We start from the raw sequence: 17,184 nt of genomic DNA, 5'->3' as shown, positions 1-17,184 counted from the left end.
ACGACATTATGAGGGCTGGGTTCTGGCCTCTGGGTCTGGGCCGAGGTCTGGCATGGTGCCTGGGCATAGGCTGAAGTCCCGCATCAGGACTCTTTTTGGGCCTAGAACTGGGACCTGATTCAGCCTCCGGACTGGACCAAGGCATTGGGACACGGCTTCTGGGCTGGGCCCCTGCCTCTGGGCTGGGCCCCGGCAATGGGCCTATGCCTGGGCCACAACATCAGATCCTTGACGGATTGGGTAAGTGGGGGCTTGGAGGTTTCCCAGGTCTGTCAAAATGTTTTGGGTCTTGGCCAAGGCCCTGGCTTCGGGCCCAGACTGCAGCCCCTGTTTTGGACCTAGGCCTATTCCCTAGGCAAGGCCTTGGCTGTGGGCTTGGGCCTAGGCCCGACGGATGACTTTTTTTTTAAAATGAAACATGAATCCAACAATCTTTTGTTGAATTATCAATTGTTTCATTTTGAGAACAGATCTGGCCCCCAGAATTATGAACCTCCTGAGTCCTAGGCCCTCCTCTCTCTGCATTGGGTGGGTGAGAGTTGGCAGCATGGGAGGAAGGATCTGTCAGCTCTGCTGTTGATTGTAGACCTGGGGTCCAGGAGCTGGCTGTGGTCCTTGAAGGTTATAAAACAGCTGGGTAGAGCCTGGGCTGATGAGGGTGAGTGACCCCTGTGGTAAATGAAGGACACCACCATACCAGTTGCCAATCCACTGCCAGCAGCAGATGATGTAAATCCAGTTTTGTCTCTGGCCCACTGTGGCAATGAAAGGAACAGAGGGAATAAGCCACAGCATGCAGCAGAAAGCCGTCTGTTAGGAAAGGGATCGGATTCCCACTTGGAAATGCTCTGAGGTGTCTTTTCATGCAGGCCACCGGCCTGTTATCAGATGTTAGTGACTTTGGATCACTGTGGACTTGCGCTGCGTATGAACTAGGGGCGTAGAACTATAAGTTTCTTTATCCTGTATATCTTAAGTAGCCGGCTCTGAAGTCCACAGTAAAGGAAATCTCTTTCATTACAAGGACTGAGATGAGATATTCTTTAGGCATAACCCCTACTGAGCGATATATGTGGCTGGGCTCTGGATTGTTGTTGTTGGGTTTGTTGTTGTTGTTGTTTTTTTTACACTACTTATTCCCAGAAAAAAATGACAATTTTTGTATTTATATGCTACCAGTTTCTTATCACCATGCACTTGCCAGCTCTGAAGCATACATAAGTTACCCTTTTTTTCATAAAATAATTTTTTAAAAGTCCATCATGTCTCTGTGTAGCTTGTATTGATTCTCACAGCAGAGGCTGACGGTTTATGTAATACAGAAGTGTAGCAGTGTTTCCTTATTTCATAAAAATTGCAGACTTCTAGAGGGAAATGTGATTTCTGTTTTGCATATAAATAGGGCTTCAAATTTTTAGTGTTTATAAATTGTAAATTTAGATGTTTATTTTGAAGCTAATTAGAGATTTCTTTACAGTACAAAGAAATCCGTGTTTATCATTGTTTTCTATTGTTGGATACCTTTTCTGGTTGAAATAAATACATACATTTGTGCAGCTAAGGAGTCAGCAGCATGGAGAAGGCACACAAAAAAAAAAAAAGTGGAAGACCAAGGCAGACAAGGGGAGGAATGAGAGATTTATTAGAAGTGGTGTTTTTCCAATAAACACTTACAGTGATACCTCGGTTCTTGAACATAATTCGTTCCAGGAGGACGGTCGAGAACCAAATTGTTCGAGAACCGAAGCAATGAAACCCAATAGGAAATAATGGAAACTGGATTAATTCGTTCCAAGCCCCAGAAAATGCCTATTTACTGGCCTAATTTGTATATAATATGTATGTCTGCATTACCACTTCTGGCTTTCTTTGGACCCATGTCTAAGGGTTAAATTCAGTGTAAAGCGTGACTCTCTCCACAAAGCGTGACTCTCTCTCTCTGCACTCACACTGATGACGCAAGCAAGGCGCGCTGGGCCGAATGAACGCCATTCGGCTCAACTCGGCTCATCTCGGAAGTTCGAGTTCCAAATATTTGTTCGGATTCCAAGACAAAAGTTTCTCGAATCTCCTGGTCGAATACCGATTTGGTCGAAAGTCAAGGCGTTCGAGAACCGAGGTATCACTGTATTTATATATATTTTTTTGCATTGGGGGTGTTTTATTGATGTTTATCGGTTAAAACCTGGAAAACCTACTCATAATTTAGTTGAACCAATGTTTCCAATGAAGAACTGAAAGTTGGCATCTCTGATAGCAAAAGCAATAGTCTAGCACTAAGGAGGCCTGCCCCTTAACTGGCACCTTAGAGGAATAGGCAGTGCCTGCCTATTCCTCTAAGGTGCAGCTGAATATGAAGATAAGAACATAAGAACGGCTCATCTGCTTGCCAAATACTGCAAAGTGTTATATTTTATTAATCATGCTGAAGTACCACAAAGGCATGTTTACCTCCGAATACCTGCGGGGGTGAGGAGAGGTAAGCCCAAAAGGTATTAGCCGACAAGTAAGCAGGACCGTGAGGTACTGAAAGCCCGGGAATGACTCACTCGGCATCCTCAGGCCACGGGATGATGTTTCAGTGTAACTCAAGGCTTTCCATTTCGTGCCAAAATAAACCGAAATCATTGAAAACACCTGCTTTTGATTTGGCGCAGTTAACAAACTCCTACTGGAAGTGTTTTAATCCGAGGTCAACCGCACTGCCCTTGTTTGACTTTCTTGCATAGCTTAGTTTTCTGAGACGCAAACTAAATTGCGCGCGCGCGTGTGTGTGAGAGACGCCTCGGGGTTCAGGTCGGACCCTATCATTCAGTTCCCCTCCCGTATCCACAGGTGACTGCCTCGGCAGCCGGGGCACCAGTGCTGCTGGTACCCGGCCAGTCTGGAGCGGTGGCAGGAGGAGCAGAGAGGACGGACCTCTCATCGCTGTGTCTGCCTCCTTCTAACCCGAGCCAACCCCCACTGCTGGCTGGGGGGCAGGACGAGACGCTCCCTCTCCTCACAGACCGCGAAAAAGAAAAACTGTCAGCAGGGGCTTGTTCGGTTTTGCATGGTTTTGTTTTTTTCTTTCTTTCTTTCAGAAGGAGTTTGCCGCCGCGCTGCACAGTCCTGCAGCACTTTTCGCCCGCGTGCACCAGAGCCTGCAGCTGCTTCACCCCCAGGGCGGCTATGCTGCCCCTGCTCCTCTCCCTGCTCACTGCCGTGCAAGGTAAGCAGTGCGTCCGCAGGGACCGGACGGGCTTGCAAGTCCTCCCCAGTCGTCGTCGTCGTCGTCGTCCCCGGGTCGGGCTCTTTGTTTTCTTGGAGAGGAGGGCGGGTGCTTTTACCGCCGGAGGAGCGACCGTTGGCGCTCAGGCGGCAGGTCAGGGGACGGTCAGCATCTTCCCCCCCCCCCCCCCCTTCAGCAGCCTGCAGGGAGGAGCTGAAGCGTGCGCGGCGGCTGAAAGGAAACAACAAAAATAAAACAAACCCACGATGCATGCAATAAATTACGAACTGTGCACTCTGTCCGGGTTGCCCTTTACCTGGTTTGAAACGGGCTTGCAGGGAGGTTCACTTCCAAAAGGGAATTAAAAAAAAAAAAAGGAGCTGGCCTTTCCTGGAAGTGGCTGGGTGCGCGCGCTGAGCCCTCTTTTTTGTGTCTCCCTGGCAGGTTGGCAGGCAGCCGGGGCGGTCCTGCTCTCCGCTGGCTCTTGCGCTTTCGAGGACAGCACTTGCGCCTACGAGGCCGTCTTCGCGTTTTTGCCATGGATTTTAAATGAAGAAGGTAAGAAGAAAAGATGTGAGGGTTTCTTTTTTTACGCAGTTTACTGTGCCATTGATGTCCTTGGGATAGATTTATTAAAAAAACAAAACAAACCCCCCCCCCCCCAACATTGAGGTTGTTTTTTGCCTTAGGCACAAATCAGTGGTTTATACAACCGTCCCCTTTTTTTTATAAATCAAAGTCCTTGTGTGACGATGGAGTAGAAGTCAGGTTCAGTTTTAGCTGAAATAATGCCTTACACTAACATTTCTTAATCTTAGTTGGCATTTGTATATATCTGTGCAACGAACATAAACAGTGTTTAAGGTTATTAAAGTTTGTCAGTTACGCTATCATAAATCCACATGAATTAAATAAGGAAATTCCCCGTTAAAGAAACCGCCTGCAGGCAGCCATAAGAGGGCACTTGTAGCTTGACAAGCAGCAGTTAGGTCTGGAGGCTGCTACTTGTGCTGAGCTTCTCCCTACTTTTTGGCTTAAGTCTTAACTTCAAAACTACCTAAGAACATAAAATCGTTTGTTTGTTCCTTTGATTTGCAGCGCGGTTGTTTTTATTTCCATTTATCCACAGGCTTTTCCCTCCAGGTTCGCATATGGGTTGCATCCTGGTATGAAAGGATATCTTGAATGTTGCTCTAAAGTTTAGCCTTTGTGTTATATCTAAAGCTTCCTGGTTTTCCTTAGCAGTTCATGCAAGGGTAGAGAATTCTACAGCAGCTTTTGAAATTCTGCAGTTCCACAATTCAGCAACACACTTGTGCAAATTAGCATGCTGTTTTTCATTGCTTAGTATGAAAGATTGTACTCTTTCTAAACAATCTACTTAGGTGAGAGATGGGGCACCAGTTTTACTGGTGTTCACACATCTACTCCAGTATTTGCATATTCTTCTAGTCTGTTAGTGAGGGCACTTCTTTTGCTGCAGAATGGGACACGGTATACGGCTAGAGACAATGCAAGAGCCAGAGTAGATGTATGAAGCAGAGTAAAGCTGGTGCCCTTGCTGAATCTGGCTGTTTGGCAAAATAGATTATTTTATAAACATTATGGGCCAGATTTTAGTACCTACGCGCGGGCGTAGATTTGTGCGTGCAACCCGGCGTGCACAAATCTACGCCCGATTTTATAACGCGAGCACCTTGCGCGCGTCGAGCCCTAGGGGAGCCCCGATGGCTTTCCCTGTTTCCTCCGAGGCCGCTCGGAGGGAACTTTCCTTCCACCCCCCCCCCCCACTTTCCCCTCCCTTCCCCTACCTAACCCGCCCCCCAGCCCTACCTAAACCCTCTCCTCCCTGACCTTTATTTTTCAAGTTGCGCCGGCCGAGTGCCAGAGTGCGATCCCTGGCCTAGAGGCCCTACGGAGGCCTCTGGCTATGCCCTGCCCTGGACCGCCCACACCCCGCCCCTTTTTTCAAGCTCCGGGACATACGTGCGTCCCGGGACTTGCGTGCATCACCGGGCCTATGCAAAATAGGCTCGGCGCGCGTAACCCCCCTACGCGCGTAAATCCAGCTGGATTTATGCACATAGGGCTTTTAAAATCTGCCCCTATAACCAAATTGATTTTGTGCGTTTTAAGCAACACAAAATGGCAAAGTAGATTGTTGCGTGTTTGGACTTTATTCGCCAGTTGATTAAGATGCATTTTGAAAGTGAGTGGAGTGATCAATAGTCAGCACCCAGATACTTTGGCTGTTGGTGCTACGGTTGACATTCTACTTTGATGTTAACAGATCCGTTGGCAAGATTGAATTAGATTACGACTCCCAAGAGTTGGTTTCCAACACATTTTTGTCCACAGAAAAAGTAGGTGCAGAGCCTGTGGGTCTTTCGTAGTGCTAGGCAATTTTCAAAGGGAAATCACCTGCTTAGTCAAACTGTTAGAAGTGGATGCAAATGAAAACAAACCCAAGGCTTCAATCTTTAGCAAACTCTTGACCTCAAATATGGAGGCATCATGCCATAAAATGCATGAAGTGGTGATTACTAGCAAGAGGCATCACAACAAGAGATTGTAACAGATGAATGTAACAAGGTTTTTTTTTTTAAATAATAAAGTATTATCTAATCATGTTCCCTTGATGCCAAATATCTAAATAGTTCACAGTACTAAAAATAGAAAAAAATGTATTCTCCAGACTGAAGAAAGTTCTGTTTTTTGGAAATAATAGCTCAAAACAATTTCTAGAAATAGTGAAGGGTGAGGTATATTAACCGTCCATAGAACTTGCCTCTGAAAACCAATTGGATTCTAAAAAAATCTCCCCATGATATGAAGGGTTTTTCTCCTGTACCACAAACTCTCCCCCACCACACCCACACATACGTTTTATCTAAAAAATCCAGTAATTACAATGGTTTCTACTGCCCCCTCCTCCTAAATATTTTTTTTTTAATGAACAGTCAAGCAATAGTATTCCAAAAAGCCAGATGAAATCTAGAGCTGATGAGTGGAAGAGGTCATATTTCATGATTGCTCTTTACTTGTCGAAAAAGAAGTACCTCAGAGATTGTGTGAGACTGTGATGTATCAGACACACTGGGTTGTGTATGGATTGCTTGACTATCTGAGATATCTTTCACACTGAAACATATATCACCAAAGCAATAGTGAAGGGGTGTGTGTCTCGGCAGCAGCAATACAGTATCATGCTTGTATAGTCTCCTCCACCAATAGACTTTCATACACGTTCTCTATAAAGTCACAGGTTTGAAGTATAAACTGAATGTTATATCTCTGGTTCTACCTTGTTTTTATCTTTTCTTATGAAACAGAGAAAAAAGAGCAGGGTTGATTCCCATCCCCATCCATGGAGTCTTCCCAGATGTGCCACTAGCATTTGTGGGAGTTTCTGAATATTTCTGGTCATCTTGAGATTGGTGGAGGCTTGGCTTTCTGTCCCCCCTTCTCCATGGAGTTTCTCTCACACACACACATACACACACACACACACTCTTGCTGCCTCTTCCCCCTCCAGGGATGACCCTAGCATTTTACCCCCATCTCCAGGACTGACCCACCCCTCCACCAGCCCATTTCCCTTTCCTGTCTCTGAAGATACTGCTCCAGTGCTGCCACCTGTTCCTCCTTTCTACGTTTTCAGGCATGCAACAGCTCAATGTTTCCCAGCCAATGTGCCATGGAAAAGTCAGATCCAGGCGCTTAGCACTTCAGAGAGAGACAAAGACACCAGCAGTGTCTCCTAAATGTGTAGCAGCTCCTGTTTCTGAACCTGTGTAGGCACGCATGCCTCTTCTTCATAACTACAGCATGAGCCCTGGGTTGTGGTAATTAATGGGTAGCATGCAGGGTCTGGATAGCTTGGACCCAAATTGTGCAGCACACACATTGCACACAGCACCTATAAGAACATGCCATACTGGGTCAGACCAAGGGTCCATCAAGCCCAGCATCCTGTTTCCAACAGTGGCCAATCCAGGCCATAAGAACCTGGCAAGTACCCAAAAACTAAAAAGATCCCATGCTACTGTTGCTAGTAATAGCAGTGGCTATTCTCTAAGTCAACTTAAGTAATAGCAGGTAATAGACTTATCCTCCAAGAACGTATCCAATCCTTTTTTAAACACAGCCATACTAACTGCACTAACCACATCCTCTGGCAACAAATTCCAGAGTTTAATTGTGCGTTGAGTAAAAAAGAACTTTCTCCGATTAGTTTTAAATGTGCCCCATGCTAACTTCATGGAGTGCCCCCTAGTCTTTCTACTATCTGAAAGAGTAAATAACCGATTAACATCTACCCGTTCTAGACCTCTCATGATTTTAAACACCTCTATCATATCCCCCCTCAGCCGTCTCTTCATCTTCATCTTTCTCCTCTTGAGCCGCCTCTTTTGAGTTTTTCCAGCTTCTGTCTTATCCCCAAATTGAGTGAGATGGGGGAGATCACTAGAAGTGACTCACTTTGAGTGTTGGTAGCAGCAGAAGTGGAAGAGCTCTGGCAGCCAAGGTAGCATACCAAGCCAGCTGTCCGCACCACACCAACTTCTCCCTTCTCCTGAACTTATATGTATGGAGAGGGTGCTGGTCCACTGTGATGAAAGTATGTGAGTTTCTGTCTCTTCCCTCCCTGTGTGTTAACATTTTGAAGAAACTAGTGATGCTTTCAATTCTTCTGTACCTCTTCTTTTGGCCAAAACAGTCCTCTCCATGTCCACATTGCATGCTCTTTGAAGGCTGGTGTACCACACAACAATTTTGTTAACATGGGTGTGCCTTGGACTTGAATAGGTTGGGAAACACTGCAATAGCTGATGACCCTGCTTTCCTCTTACTCCGTAGGTGGGCCAATGCCTCCTCCTGCTTCCAGCCCACATGGCTGATTTCAGCTGCAGGCACCTCTCTCCAGCCCGAGATTGGGTGACACCTGGAGATTTCCAAAGAGTCTCTGCAGACCCAGTAATAATAATAAAAAAAAAATTCCAGAGTCTCTAGGTAAAACCTGGAGAGTTCTGTGTTACGGCCACTAGGCCATGATCTTTCCTCTTAGGAAGGGGATGCACATTGGAATACAGTTAGATAGTGGTAATCAGGTAGACCTGGTGGCACATGGTCACAAGCATAATGTAACCCAGCCATTTGCTCTCAATTGCTTGAAAAGCCATTCACTGCTGCTTTCATAGCTGCCAAGGTCCTTTTATTAGAAGGTGTGTTCAAGAAAGCTGTATGTAAGCTGGCAGCTTTAGGAAGCACAACTTACCTACAGTTATAGTTGTTGTTATACCATTTATTTGTAATGTGTGCTAGTTTAACATTTCCCCATTTATTTATCTATTTATCTATCTATTTATTTATTTATGGTTTTTTTTTAATATACCGCTCATCGTTTACTTTGGAACATCTGATCGGTTTACAGCGAAAAGCAAATTCAGCAACAGGCTTTACATGGAACAAGTGTTTAACCATATAATTGACATTAGGGGAAGGTATGAAGAAGATTAACAGGGGCAGGTAAGCAGTAGCGAGAGGGAGATACAATATCTGGGATAAGTCAAATAAAAGCTACAATAACTATATACAAATAGTAACTATATACAAATAATAATTACAGCTGGCAAATGGTAAGGTGTTGTAAGTCAGTCTTAGGGCGGTGAGAGGAGGGAGGGGGAGCGGGAGAGCTATGTGAAGGCTTGCTTGAAGAGCCAAGTTTTGAGGTTTTGTTTAAATGTTTTATAACATGATTCTTGTCTTAGTGTGTGAGGCATGTTATTCTATAATGATGGGCCAGCGATGGAAAGAGCTCGGTTCGCGGTGGACTTCAATCTTGTTGTTTTGTGGGACGGGGTGTGGAGTGTGGCTGCATGTTGTTTTCTGGAGAGGTCTCTTGGAGTTGTGAAAGTGGAGGTGTTCCTCGAACCATGACATGTCATTGTTGTAGAGTGATTTATGGATGAGAGTGAGTGATTTATATTGTATCCGTGTGGAGATGGGTAACCAGTGCAAATGCTTGAGAACAGGGGTGATATGATCATTCTTGTGTACATTAGTAAGAATACGGGCTGCAGCGTTTTGAAGGATTTGTAGGGGTTGAATCGTGCCTTTTGGTAGACCTAGGAGGATGGCATTGCAGTTTGGTTAGGATGATGGCTTGCAGAACAGTGCAAAAGTCACTGAGGTGTAGAAGGGGTTTGAGTCTTTTTAGTGTGTGTAGTTTGAAGAAGCCTTCTTTTAAGGTAGCATTTATGAACGTTTTTAGGTTAAACTGAGTGTCCAGGATAACACCGAGGCTGCGGACGTGAGAAGAGAATGGATTGGGTGGGGAAGTGTGGCTGATCAGAAGGAAGTTGTGGGTGAGGGTATTAGAGGTGATGGCAAGTAGCTCTGTTTTGTTAAAGGTGAATTTTAAAAGCCCTATGTGTGCCAAAACCGGGACGCGCAGAAGTTGGATTTTTGAAAGGTGCGCGAATACGCGTGCATCTCCCAGTGTGTGCACAAAACTTTTCCCTAAAAAAAAAAAGGGGCGGGGCGTGATCTGGGCAGGGCAAGGCTTTCTGGGATTTTTTGAATGAAACCAGTACGTAATACATATGAGCACAAGCGCGTGCCGGGGACCCCTACCGCGTAACTTTACTTCTGCTGCGGATGACTTGTAAATTGTAAAATAAAAAAAATCTAGCTTAGTCAGCGGGGTTTTTAAGGGTCAGGGCTAACAGGGTAAAAGGGAGGCTATTTAGCTAGGGGGTTTAGGAAGTCCTATCTTTATCTTGGTGAACTGGGAACGAACTGGGGAAATTGGTAATTGCGTCGGCACATGTCTACTAAAATCCCCCCACTTATGCAGTAGATGCGGCATTTGCGCGCACATGCATGCGTCTATATAAAATTATGCGCATATGTACGTGCATACAGCCTATTTTATATCGTGTGCGCATATACACGCGAATGTTGTAATATGGCTGCGTCCACTGGCGAGAGTCGGCATATGCACGTATATGTACGCCTGCCTGGCTGTTTAAAAGTTAACCTCTTAAGTTTTTTCCCATAAAAAATGGCGTACGTGGTGCTTCTGAATACTTGCTTTGTTTTGGGTGTTGCTTATTTATTTATCCTGGCAAAGTGCCAGTCTGGAATGAAACTCATCTAGAGACTTCTCGGGCGATTGGACAGTCATGGGATAGGAGGCGGTGTCCTTTCGTGGATTGGTAACTGGATAAGAGACAGGAAACAGAGGTACTCCTGGGGGAATTCTGCACACAAAATTTTAAATTCTGTGCATAAAAATAAAAACATTCAGCAGAATTCTGCATACTTTATAGTAGTCAAAATAATACATCACAGTCTTTGGGTAATTAATGTAAAATGTAATACAGAAAAGTTATTACTCAAAGATGCAGAGTTTTAGATATTTTGAAAGAATTTCCCCTAGAAGTACACTGTAGAAGTGTCCCTTCCATGCTGGCTTCCTACTCCCCTTTCACTCTGCCCTCTCAGGCCCTAACTCCTCCATTCTCCACAATCTCTCCCTTCCCCCTCCAGGTAGTGCCAGTGCACGGGTGACCAGCTGCCCTAGGCAGTGACGTAATCTCTCTCTCTCCCTCCATCGTATCACAAATCCAGGTGTCTCCACTGCTTCCTGCACACATGCAATCTCTCCTGCTTCACAGCGCTGCCACACCCGACCCTCCAGCCTCCTGATATTTCAAAAATGCTGCCCTTGCGTCGCCCTACGGCACCCCACCCATTTCTGGCGCCCTAGGTGACCACCTAGTCCACCCAGAGGTTGCGCTGGCCCTGCCTCCAGGGTTCAACTCCTTTTACTCTTTCTCCATCCCCCAACCCTCCACTTTCATATACACCCCTCACACATGCTTCCTCTATCACAGACACAGACATGCTTTCTCTGTTCCTCTATCACAGTCACTCAAACCCTCACACGGGCTCCCTCTCGCGCGCATACAGAGCTCCTCACACAGGCTCCCTTGCTCTCTCACGTACACACACACACAAACACACGCATCCTCACACAGACTCCCTCTGTCACACACACACACCCTCACACAGGCTCCCTCTGTCTCGCACATAGACATCTCCTCTCACAGGCTTTCTCTGTCCCTCTTTCACACAGACTCCCTCTCTCGTGCACACACACACACACACACACGCCACTCTCACTCAGGCTCCCTCTCTCATGCACACACACTCACATGCCACCCTCACACAGGCTCCCTCTATCACACACACACCCTCACACAGGCATCCTCTCTCTCTTGCATGTACACACCCTCTCTTACACATGCTTCCTTTGTCCCTCTCTCACATTCACACACTCTCACACATGCTCCCTTTCTCTTTCACACATACACACTCCCTCACACACGCTCCCTCTGTCCCTCTCGCATGGTCTCACACATGCTTCTTCTCTCTTTTGCACATACACACTCCCTCACACTGGCTCCTTCTGTCTCTCTCTCACACAGACACACATCCTCACATAGGCTCCCCCACACACCCACACATCCTCAAACAGGCTCCCTTTCTCTCTTGCACACACCCCATCACATAGGCTCTATTTCTCTCTTTCGCACACACACATACATTCACACACACTCTCTCTCGCATATACATATTCCCTCATGCATGCTCTTTCTCTCTCTTGCACATACCCCCACACAATTTCATTCAGGCACCCTCTCTCTCTCTCACACATACTCCCACCCTCATATAGGTTCCCTCTTTCACACACACACACACCCTCACAAAGGCTCCCTCTCATACATACACACTCCCTCTCACAGGCTCCCTCTCTCTCACACATACCCCTTCTCACAGGCTCCTCTGTCCCTCTCTTACTCCCTCACACAGGCTCCCTTTTTCTCCTTCTCTCGCTCTCACACACACACCCTCCTACTCAGGCTCTCGCTCATACACACACACACACACACACACACACACACACACTCTCACACATGCTTCCTCACTCTTTTGCACATACACACTCCCTCATCCAGGCTCCCTCTGTCCCTCACAAACACACTCATTCATGCTAGCTTCCTCTGTCCCTCTCTCACACAAACACACATAGCCTCACACAAACACACACACCCTCACACAGGCTCCCTCTTTTGCATACACACACATATGCTCACACAGGTTCCCCCTCTCTCTTGCAAACACACACTCCCTCACATATGCTCTTTCTTTCTCATACACACTCCCACACATTCTCATATGGGCTCCCTCTCTCTCTTTTGCACACACACGAACAAATATACGCACGCATACACACACACACACAAACACTCACATGCACACACATACACCCACTCTTATGCAGGCCCCTTCTCTAGCTCATATTCACATACACCCTTATACAGGCTCTCTCTCTCTTGCACACACACTCTCAATACCCTTGCACACATACTCCCTCTCTCACACACAGACGAACCCTCTCTCTCACACACATGTACACACACCCACACACACAGTTCCTCTCTCACACAATTCCTCACTCACACAGGCTCTCAATCTCTTACTCACATACACTCTCCCTTACATAGGCTGCCTCTCTCTTTCTTTCTCTCTCACACACACACACACACACATGCATACATGAACCCTCACATGCACAGTTACTTTCTCTCTCACATAGGCTCACATGCTCTTTCATTCTGCTGCAGGTGGGAGGGGCTCAGCCTGCAGCTATCCCGTATTTCTGTCTTCTGTGTCTTTGGCTGCAAGTGAGATGGGCTCCACCTGTGATCCCACTAGGTCTAATCTTCTGCCACAAGCAGAAGTGGGCTACCTGCCGGTCCTCTCTGAACCTCAGCCATGAGTGAAATGAGCTCTGCTTGCAGCTCAAAGGGTCTTTCTCCAAATTCTGCACAAAATATTAAAATTCTGCACCCAAGGGGAATTCAGCGCAAATTTTGTGCAGTGCAGTTTTGCAGAATTTCCCCAGGAGTAAACAGAGGTAGGACTAAATGTTCAGTTTTCTAAATGGAGAATGGTCGTTAGTGGAGTGCTCCTGAGGTCCATACTGAGACCTATGCTATTTAGCATATTCATAAATGATCTGGAGAAAGGAACAACAAATGAGGTGACCAGATTTGCAGATGACACAAAATTGTTTCTAGTTGTTAAAACAGCAGCAGATCATGAGAAACTGCAGAAAGACCTTGTGTGACTAGAAGACTGGGCTTCTAAATGGCAGATGCAATTTAATGTGGAGAAGTGCAAAGTAATGCATGTAGGGAAAAATAATACCAATGACAGAGAGCGCTGGAGACAAGAAGAAGGACCCAAGAGATCCACAGAGGTAGAGCTTTAAAGCTTATCTTCCCCTCCACCTAACATGTGCCCAGAGGTTTGGGGTTTGGAATGCCAGCTTCTACCCACTGAGATACCATGGTTACTGTCACAGAGGGGCACCACGTCTACACACCCTACCGAGTTGTCTCCAGGACTCATACGGCTTCTAGATTTGTGCAGTACAAAATAACAATGGATTTTTTTTATGGTTTGTTTGCTTCTGTGATTAACTAGCAGAACGTGCTGATCAATAATGCAGCTTCTATTCTGCAGGCTTTATGTATGAGCACAATCTTTGGCAGCTGATCTCTGTTCTTCTGTTTGTCTTTCTTCTGTGACCAAGATAGCAGGTGGTTTCAATTTTATGCATGTCTGTTGAGGTGACTTTTCCACTCTCACTTGATCCATGTACTACCAGGTCAAGGGCCAGATGTACTAAGAAGACTTTGTCTATGGAATGATTAAGACAAATGCTTAGTACATATGGGTCCCAAAAGCTTAAAGTTTTACAAATTTAAAGCAGCTTTTCAGGCTAGCTGGCCCAAACATCAGCAAGGTTGAAGCACCCTTGCAGTCCCTATAATTTGTAAAAATACTGCTCTTAAATAAAGGATAGCAGTACATTTTCAAAGGGTCATAAATGCTAGACTTAGTCAGCTAAGTTTTAGTTTTCTAAATTAAGTTCATTTTCAGCTGCAACCTAATTGCCTAGGTTGTGACTTAAAAATTATTCTAAATCTAACCTGCTAGGTTTTGGGCTACACTATCTGGCCAATTCAGTAAAATGCGCGGGAGAGACAGTGCTCCGAGGCGAGTGCCTGCTCTCCCAACTCGCGCCCAGGCCACTTTCCTGGGCGCACAATTCTGTATGCAAACGAGGGCCCGCGCTAATAAGGAGGTGCTAGGGACACTAGTGCATCCCTAGCGCCTCCGTATTGGCAGAAGCTGCGGCTTTCAGCGGGTTTGACAGTTGACGCTCAGTTTTACCGGCGTTGGTTGTCGAACCCGCTGACAGCCACGGGTTTGGAAAACGGACGCTGGCAAAATTGAGCATCCGTTTTCCAACCCGTGGATCGCGGGCAGATTTTTTATTTTTTTTTATTTTTGGGGTCTCTGACTTAATATCGCTATGATATTAAGTCGGAGGGTGTACAGAAAAGCAGTTTTTTCTGCTTTTCTGTACACTTTCCCGGTGCCGGCTGAAATTAACTCCTGCCTTTGGGCAGGCGTCAATTTTTGAGAGTAAAATGTGCGGCTTGGCTGCACATTTTACTTTCTGTATCGCGTGGGACTAACTAATAGGCTCATCAACATGCATTTGCATGTTGAGGGCGCTATTTGTTTCGGGGGGGTTAGATGCGCGTTTTCCATGTGCTATTATCCCTTACTGTATAAGGGATTTTCCACGCGCTATTACTGTATAAGGGGTAATAATAGCGCGTGGAAAACGCGTGTCCAAACGGGGGCTACTGGTGTGCTCGGCCTGAGCTCACCGTACTGAATCGGCCTGTGTGTTTGGGATTTGCCAGCTATAACTTGTATAACACTGTAGGTAATCTCAAAGGGAGCCATGTTGTGTAACTAACAGCCTCGATACTCTTTCATTATTCCTCCCTAGGAACTGAACATTTACTTCTGGAAGCAAGTTACATTCCAAATACAAGAATTTTAAATTGTGGAACAAGCATGTACACCTGTAAATTCACGTTCATTTCCAGACTGAACTAAGTCTTCTGAGTCAGTCACCTTTAATACAAAGAGCCCCGTTCAAGCACTCAGTTTAGAGGATTCAGGAGTTCATTATGGGCTTAATTCACCCAAGTTTGGCAGAAAGGTATTCATGAATAAAAAGTAATCCCATCCTTTATTTTAAAATGTGTTTGTGAGGCACTGCATTCCAAGGATAAAAACAAATGAACCTCCTCTGTGCGCGATTTTAGGTGGGCTCCTGCACTGAATCAGCTTCGTTTACAACAGGGGCGTGAGCCTCATTCCCTTTTCTAGGATGTGGAATTGATCTCCTGACATCACAGAAATGGGCAGAGAGAAAGCCCACTTGTCATGCATCTTCCATAACAGTAACTCGACGCAAAAGCATGAAGAAAATTCACTTGCCCACACATTAGTGAACACACAGCCACATTTAAACATGCTCGTATCTGTTTACGTGGCTTTAATTCCATGGGAAACAATTGTAAAAAGGAAAAAAAAAACTGCAATAAAAATACAAATGAAGGTGAAGCAACCGCTTTCATAGCTAGAAGGAAGTTAAAAATGCTCTGCAAGAGTTAAGGGAAGCTCATATATTTAGGGAGATTAGATGAAAATAAAATAGTCTGTACCCTTGGCACACATTGTTTTTGCCTTCGTTGCCTTAGCAGCAGCAGCACCGCAGATCGAGGATACTTTGATCCGTTCAGAAACACGTGCCTGATTGTTAATACTCTGAAGTTTCAGTGCCCTCTCCCCTCCACCCCCTCCTATGCTGTTATGCTGTGCAGAGCTATGGAGCACAAGAATGATGTGGTGGGGGGAGGGCACTTTGCTGCTCCACACATCCTCAGCTCTCAACAGTCCACAACCTGAAATATCCAACAACACAGGACAGGCACACATACCACCCCATGACCCTGAAAAAGAGACTACATCCAAAGGTTTTTGTTTAAATGCTTTTTTCCCCCTTTTAAGTAAATAAATATTTGGTGTATATTTTTTTTTGTTTTTGTTACTTTGTGTATGCCCTGTTTGCAGAAGTGCTGTGTATAGCAGAAGAAATAAGAGCGGTAAGCTGCACATTTATTTGGCGTGTGAGTGATAAGTGTGATAGAACTGAGTGTAAAGTATAACTAGCATGATTTTATGCTTGTTAATGTGGTATTGTTGTGTGTCAGTATTATATGTATCTTTTGATATCCCAGCAGTCCAAGGAATACATTTGGGTTATGAATGTGCATTGTATGATAGAAAAGATGAAATATGTATGTGTGAGAAAGTCTTTGCATGCATTTAGAAAGTGTGCAATATGCAAATAAGAGTTAGGTGAGACAGAATGGGTATGTGAGAGAGAAAATGTAAAGTTGTGAATCCAAGGAAGCCGAGGTTTAGACTAGGAGAGGGATGTTATGAATGTTGCATAGGACAATGTATATATGAGGATAGCATGTTTTTTGTTTTGTTCTGGCAGGTTCCTCTTGACGTTTTTGGGCTTCCAGCTCAATTGGGCTTTGGCTCAATGAGTTTCATTTGTGACTACCTAGGTTTTTTCCAAAATGTTATAACCATCTCACTGACCCAGTGATATCTGTGCACCCCGAATCCATCCAGTAGGTGTCACCAATTGATGTGAAAAAACAAAAGCAGCAACAACAAAATGAGCAGAAAATAGTCCAAGTTAAAAAAAAAAAAAAGTCAACCATCAAAAAAGGAAGCACTTGCTTATCAGATAACAAGTTTGAACTAAAAGCACTAAAGTGGTATTCACTTCCAGTCCTCGAAAACAGCAAATGGATCATCAGGTTTTCAGAATACTGACTTGACTTCAAGGGAAAGAACCTTTTTCATAGCAGTTTCAGATTTCTGGATCCCTCTTACCATCAATTTACAGTTTGAGACAGACACTTCAAAATTTAAAGCTCAGCTTAAGACCT

The 17,184-nt window shown here is 45.3% G+C and overlaps 1 protein-coding gene across 4 annotated transcripts in view; it reads left to right on the top strand.

The window, feature by feature from the left end:
- Positions 1-2,460: 2,460 nt before the first annotated feature.
- The window catches only part of MAMDC2 (MAM domain containing 2), a 222,367-nt gene continuing 207,643 nt past the window's right edge, over positions 2,461-17,184 (top strand). The window contains exons 1-3 of one of the 4 annotated variants that reach the window (XM_029612686.1): positions 2,461-2,479; positions 3,084-3,211; positions 3,656-3,769. In XM_029612686.1, coding sequence (XP_029468546.1) covers positions 3,172-3,211; positions 3,656-3,769 — 154 coding nt within the window. In that variant the 5' untranslated portion in view covers positions 2,461-2,479; positions 3,084-3,171. Of the gene's footprint in view, positions 2,480-2,607; positions 2,693-2,734; positions 2,836-3,083; positions 3,212-3,655; positions 3,770-17,184 lie in introns of those variants that run through there. The other 3 variants (XM_029612695.1, XM_029612678.1, XM_029612701.1) reach the window with 3 other exon arrangements.

The sequence above is a fragment of the Rhinatrema bivittatum genome, chromosome 1, assembly GCF_901001135.1.
Source record: "Rhinatrema bivittatum chromosome 1, aRhiBiv1.1, whole genome shotgun sequence".
In the NCBI taxonomy this organism is placed as follows: Eukaryota; Metazoa; Chordata; class Amphibia; order Gymnophiona; family Rhinatrematidae; genus Rhinatrema; species Rhinatrema bivittatum.
The sequence above is the reverse complement of the archived record's forward strand: the minus strand, read 5'-3'. Positions and strand labels throughout refer to the sequence as shown.